The sequence below is a fragment of the Penaeus japonicus genome, unplaced genomic scaffold (genome assembly GCF_977035675.1).
Source record: "Penaeus japonicus unplaced genomic scaffold, GWHDUDI00000001_assembly GWHDUDI00000043, whole genome shotgun sequence".
In the NCBI taxonomy this organism is placed as follows: Eukaryota; Metazoa; Arthropoda; class Malacostraca; order Decapoda; family Penaeidae; genus Penaeus; species Penaeus japonicus.
Genome location: NW_028234445.1, coordinates 4,050,747 through 4,057,805, shown reverse-complemented (window position 1 = coordinate 4,057,805; position 7,059 = coordinate 4,050,747). Strand labels below are relative to the sequence as shown.

The 7,059-nt window shown below is 36.4% G+C and overlaps 1 protein-coding gene across 1 annotated transcript in view; it reads left to right on the top strand.

The window, feature by feature from the left end:
• The window catches only part of LOC122249076 (splicing regulator SDE2), a 15,086-nt gene extending 9,165 nt beyond the window's left edge, over positions 1 to 5,921 (top strand). Inside the window, exons 5-7 of the mRNA XM_086535272.1 lie at positions 254 to 423; positions 1,603 to 1,690; positions 4,367 to 5,921. Coding sequence (XP_086391398.1) covers positions 254 to 423; positions 1,603 to 1,690; positions 4,367 to 4,607 — 499 coding nt within the window. The 3' untranslated portion in view covers positions 4,608 to 5,921. The remainder of the gene's footprint in view (positions 1 to 253; positions 424 to 1,602; positions 1,691 to 4,366) is intronic.
• The last annotated feature ends 1,138 nt before the right edge of the window (positions 5,922 to 7,059 follow it).

The following is a 7,059-nucleotide window of genomic DNA, read 5'->3' as shown; positions in this document are numbered from 1 at the left end:
AAATGTGAGATCAATGAGCATAATGAGTAATTATATTTTTATCAGAATCATAGTGATGTATTTCTGTTATGAATATGGTATTTTGGACAAATAACCATACAAATTGATACAATACCTGTAAATAGTATAGATAATATACTGAAGCAGTATATGATTTTTGAACCAGCAGTCACAAATTATTTTACAGAAGGCCTGTAAATTATACAATGTATTGAAATAGTAAATACTAACTGAACTAATTACCACCTCACAGATTAAAGGAGTTCATCAGCAAGAAATCAGAAAGAGAACGAGAGGTACAGGAACGCAAACGTCAGAAATTTGAGAAGTTGAAGGAAACTCCAAAACACGTTTTCCAGGATGAATCATATTACCAGCAGAGAGAAGTTCGGGAAAAGAACTTATTTGATTCATTAGACAAAGGTAAGTTTCTAATAATTTTGTTTAGCCATACTCAAACTTGTCAGCACTTATACCACCTTCCTCATTTGCCACAACTTCTTTAGTTAACATGTATTTACTGCATATGTTGCATTTTCATTATTTCTACATTTATAGAACCTGTCACAAAGCAAAATAAAATGCATCAGCTGAGATTCAAAGACTACCAACTTTTAGTCAATTTTGCGGCTTTCAGGAAAAAATTAGCTTGTCAAAATTGAATGACGTTGTAAGCTGTCATAAAACTTAGCTTGTCAAAATTGAATGAGATTGTAAGCTTTGGCTACTTGATGTGTTCAGATCTTGATTAAACTTATGGAACTGTAACCTTTGCTGAAGCCTATGAATGAGCTTAATGCAGTTTGGGAGTAGCTAGTTTTGATGGCATTGAAATTGTAGTTTAATTTTCATTAGTTTATGAGTTATTCCCTTGAAGCTAATTTGTTAGGAATATAATGCTCAAGGAAAGATGAAGTTAGTGGAAAATGTAAATGTTTCTTTCTAACTTATTTGGTCACTACTTAAGCCATACACACCAGAATTTATATTTGGCTAATGCCGCTCCCATTGGCTAGATAAGTGCAAGATCTCTTTCAAAATGATGCTGCACTGCGCCTCTCAGAGCATTTTTCACCTACCTGATTCAACGGGGTGATAATTGGAGGTTCTTGTATTTATTTATATTATATTCAAAAATGAAGAAAAATGTGTCTACACAAAATATTCTCATTACATGATATCACATCATCTAGTCAGTGGGTTAACCCATTTGCAACAGTACATATATTTGCTTCATGCTGCTCCCGCCGTCAGTATAGCTAGCGCTCACAGCTTCCTACTGAGAGATTCCTCCTGGCATAAGGCCATGCTGAAACTCTCAGAGTGATTTTCACCTGCCCCATTCTAAGTGATGACAAAAGAGGTTTTTAGATTCTTTTTCACTAGTCATAAAAAAAAACATAAATATCATCCGTTGTGTCAAAAATATGCTGATGACATTATATCACATCATCTGGCATGAATGGCTTAAGATATGTATTTATGTATGATTATGTGTGTGTGTGTTATATGCTATATCCAGTTTTGTTCTATAAAATGTTAAATGGTAAATATGTGATTTCTTTCATTTGATAAATTATTGTAAAATTCATTTATTTTCAGCCTTTACCAGTAAGTCAGGTTCCCAGAAGAGAAGTTCCTCAGAAGAAGCAAAACCAGTCGTCAAACCCAAAAAAGGCAGATTTTTAGAGTAAGTATTTCTTGTATGTTTATTAGCGGATTTTACTGATTATATGAACTGTTTCTAACTATTTCAGATTTCATTCAAACATATTGATTCTTTTGTTAACCCAATAACGACAGGGACGTTTTGGCTGTTGCCTTGACTACTCGCCAGGGTATATTTCTCTCTTGCGGGCCATCCCACCGGGGAAATCTGTACGCTGAGGCAGCGGCCCACTGTTAGCAGAGGGTTTTCTATATGGAATTTATTCAGATGAATATTTTACACAATTTATGAGATGTGTAAGAGTTGTAATAGACTAAATATGTTTGCTGGAGTCCAGTTTAGCTCTTTATATGGTATACACTCTGTGAAAAAGAATATTTATCATATGATGGGAAGAGGAAAATAGTGTTTGTAGAGATTTTTATTTTTTCATTATTTACATAATTTGCAATATGTACACTGCTACACCCATGGTAAGAGGTGAGACACCAAGGTTAGCCACACTGCCAGATATGATACTTCAGGAAGCAATCAAACTGGTAGAGGGGAATGCCACTGGCACTGCACAAAACCCAGGTCTCTTTCCTCTTACCATACGAGTAGCAAACCCTGCTACATCGGTACTTGTTGCCTGGTATCCTTATTTGAAAGTGCTCTGTCTCACCCTGGAATTTGTCAATGCTGCTGTTATGGGAACAGTTACAGTTTGCCTCAAATGTGCAGTAATGTTCCATTCTATGCTAAAAAGTGAGCTGCTATGTAAGTCAAGCTGAGTCATACAACCTCTGAGTGCCTTCACTAGGAAAGCATTGACTACCACCATGTCAAAAAGGTAAAACAAGACCTCCTTGTACCATTTTATTGCCATGTGAGTGGTCAGGTATGACTGAGCCAGCTCGTCACAAGTCTCCCCCTTTCATGCTGGAGTTGTAGTTTGCCACTACCTTGGGCTTGGTGCATAGCTGCCCACCCCAGCTGGTGACGGTGACCATCCTGCTACTGTGGATTGGACCGTCGACAACACGTTGACGGGTCACTTGTTGACCCAACAAAGGGCCAATATACCGGTCGCTGTGTTGCAGTAGTTCATGTCTCCGGGGACCTTCACCTGCAGATCTGTCTGCATAAACTTGCAGTTGGCCCACACCATGCCAACCGCATTTGTACACTGACCCTGCATGTAATGGAAAAGAGATGGAGAGGTATACCAGTTGTCAGTATGTACCTAAGAACCCTTCTCATCAGGTTGACAATGGCCTTCAAAAGGCTGGAAGCTCACCTGTCACCTGCCCATGTAAATCCAGAAGGTACACACATACCCCTGAGTAGGGGTATGTGTATGTGCCTTTACCCCAAAGCACATGCACTTCTTGGAGATGTACTGCACAGCCCAGAAGCGCCCCCAGAACTTCCACAGACTCTCATCAACGAATATCCTCATAGGAGGGGTGTAGATGTCAACAAACTGACAAGAGAATAGGTTGAGGACAGGGAGTAACTTCCACAGGTGGTCATCTGCAGAGAGAATACTGCCGTTCTCAACCGCATGCAGGTGTCTTGTGATGTCTTCAAACCTATCCCTCGTCATTGTCTGTGGGATTGCAGGCAGAGCATACTGGGGGTCAGTAGAACAGTAGTGCTTCATTGAGGTTTGATGAGGCTTTATAGATTTGTGTGAGATGATGAAATGAAAGGTAGGTATACTTACCGGATGAAAGCGACAGCAGCTGCAACAGAGAAGGAGTCTTTGTGAAATATGACATTCAAGGTGCACAGAGGTAATGACTTACGGTAGAATTTTGCCCCCCTTTTTGGACAAATTATCGAACAATCAGGTTACATTATTTTTCCAGTGTTCCTTGGGTAAGCATGCTGGAGAGCATGTGATGTCATTTACCTCCTTCCCCCATCTCCCCTTTACCTCACCCCCCTCTCTCTCTCTCTCTCTCTCTCTCTCTCTCTCTCTCTCTCTCTCTCTCTCTCTCTCTCTCTCTCTCTCTCTCTCTCTCTCTCTCTCTCTCTCTCTCTCTCTCAAAATACATATATATATATCTCATGATGTGGTACACATGTCCCTGGAATGGTGGCTCTGAAAAATTAGGACAAAAAATCACATCCCCGGTGTGAAGACTTGCAAAGCCATATCAAGAAAACACATAACCCATCATTAACAAGTTGAGCAGATATTTTTTTCCTTTATCATTGTTACTGTTGTTATTATTATGATTGTTCCTCTTTTACCCTATTATGATGCATATGAAGTGTGAAAAAGGCTCCTTTATTGTAAAAAAATCTGGTATCAAATGTTATAGTAATCTGATAGCATATGAGATGACTTCATGCAGTCATTGTGGTTGTATAAATATGCATAGAAAAAAAGCCAAGACAAAAAATCAGAGAAAAGCCTATTCAGGGAATCCCTTTAAACTTCCCATCCCCATCAGATCTGTTCTCATGATTTCAGATATACTAGGGATGGAACTTCAAGTCTTATAACCTGACAGAGACCTTCTCTTCACTTTTTTTTCCCTTCTCGTACCTTACCTTGCCTTATCTTATTCATTACTCTTCGCCTCTCTTCGCCTCTCCTCGCTTCTTTTTTTCTCCTTTCTCCTCGTTTTTTCTTGCAGTACGCACAATTCAAGCAGTTAATCCTAATTCTTTGATCAATAAATTTTTTTCTTTCTTTTTCAACAGTGACTTGGATGAATCAAGTGAAGATGACAGCGACAGTGACGAGGAAGAAGCAAAGAGCAGCAAAGGAAACTCATCAGACGAGAAGGATAGTGACAAGGCCTCAGGAGCAGAGAACGACAAGGAAGAGGAGCCAGAAAACAAGATCAAGGAAAAAGCAGCAGGTTCTGGGGCCAAGGGAGAAAGTGATGCCGGTTATTCTTCCAATAAAGAAAGTGACGAAGATACTTCGTCCAGGGGATGATATGAATTTTAGGAAAATCTATTTTGGTTTATTTCTTTATATTTGTGTATGTCTTTGTATTTGAGAGTTGATCACTTTTCATCATTATTATTTTCTTTCACCTATACTTTCATTCTTTTTTTGTAATATTTCCCTGAATTGTTAGATATTATTTTTTCTTGTGATATATTTTAATTATCATGATTGGAACATGCTTACAGCCTTTAACAAAATTAGATATATGCCTCAAACTATAATAGAAAAATGCATCTGTAAACAGAAGGATATAAAGGGAACAACTTATTCATGACTGAATAATTCTGAAAATACTTCCCAGAAAGAACTTTTCTTTTTAAAGAATTGAGAAATAGGGATTTATTCTTTTAATATTAGACATATTCAACATGAATATTATGACAAAGACAAATTGAAGTGTTTTGCCTAGCTTATGAAATAAAAGATACTGAATTCTCAGTGCAAAAATCTTTGTTTAATATGTTAACCTTGGTACTGAAATGATAAGAATTATAAATGATTGATATAGTTTTTGTAATAACTTGGATATTTCTAGGATATATGGCAGAAAACCCACTATACAAAAAACATATTTATTAGAAGGTGAGATTACAGTTTCAAAATCCGCCTGGATTTCATCTTCAGGTTCGAAACTGTAGTCTCATCTTCTAATAGATATGTTTTGTGTATAGTGGGTTTTCCATCATTTTATCTATACGTAAGAGTGTTTTGCAAATCTTCTAGGATATATATATAGTATGCACTATATTCTTCCTGTATGACATTTTTAGCAAGATGTATCTAATGGCTATAAACAAAATAAGTCTTTACCAAATGTATAGTCATGTCTATTTCCTGTCTGTACATCTTAGGTTGCTTTTGTGAACAGTTTTGATAGCTCATCATTATACAATTTTGTTCTCTCTGCCATCTGTTGTTTATTAACCTCTCTCATTTTTATCATGGGGTCTATTGGATCATTTTTGGGCCTCACTTCTTTGATATCCAATGAGCCTCAGCTATCAAAATTATTTTTGTTCACAAATTGTGACATTGTGTCAGTTTATTACCAGGTCCTCCTGTACATACCTGTGCTATTTCATTTTTCTATTGAAGTACAAAAAGGCAAAACAAACTTTCCGATATTTTAAAGAGGTTTTGGCATTGCTCTGGTAATTTCCTAAACACAAAAGCATTCTTTCTTTTTATATATCATATTAAGACATTCAAGCAATTGTTGTCAGTAATGTCTCTGTGTACCATCATGCATCCCGTCCTGTAAACCAAAACCTTCCAAATATATTTTTATGTCTTGTTTCATTTCTCACATTATTTACTTTGATTTTGGAATGTCTGTTGGAATGAAAAACAATTGTATATTGTATGCATCATGTGTGCACATATATCTGAGAGCTGTAGTGGGATTACATAAGAAATGTTTTATTCAGCCTCACTCCCCTTTCATGCCTTCCAATTTGACTGGGTGTTGGGAGTTGTCTAAGACATCTGTAGTCACAATCTATTAATATGTCTAAACATTTGAGAACCATATAGCATCTGAAACAGAGCAGCACACTCCTCCATAGACTAAACCTCTGATTTAGTGATGCAGTTTTTCTGGCACATATGTGGTTGATTAACCAGTTGACATTGAATAAGTTAAAGAACTGACAAAATTCAATAAACTCAATGTTCTAAGTGACAATCAGGGTATAGAGTCACGAGCAACTAACAGGTGATAAATTTCCATCCAAGTAAGGGAGACACTATAATTTATCTTTCATGTGACATTCTTGCTCAAATATAACTTTTATTTTTTTTATACAAATCATTACTTGCCCCTGTAATGATTGAATTGTCTGGCATGATAATGGTCATTTTGTTATATAAATTCCTTATTTAGAAATTAGATAAGATAACTGTTATTTTATTATTTTCTAAACTTATGGTTCAATATTTGAGTTTATGTATGATATAAAAGCAAAGTGATACATTAGCATTTGGTATGATACCCTAATGACACAACTGTAGGGAATATTCCTTAATTTCACGTGAAAAACAGGAAAAATGCTGTGTGAAAGTCCTCTGACCCCAGGATAAATGTCCGTTGTGGAAAGGTTACGACTATGATCATATTCGTCTCTTGCTCAAGATGAAATAATGCTTATTGTTACTTTCCTCACAAAAATCTTATAATTGTTTCATGAAATGCATTGTGATTGAATGTAGATTTAAAGAAGAACGGCATATCAAAAGGAGTAACCTCATATCATCTGCCTTTTTATGCAAATTTTGTTCATGAGAAGGAAGGGGAGAATATTACATACTAAAATGTAATTTATGGAAATGGAAAGGTATGCTTGAATGAATTTGTCTGTAAACAAAGAAATGAAAAAGAAATAAGATGTTTGATTCAACTATCATCTTCAACTTTTATTTTAGCACCAGTGGTTGCCCT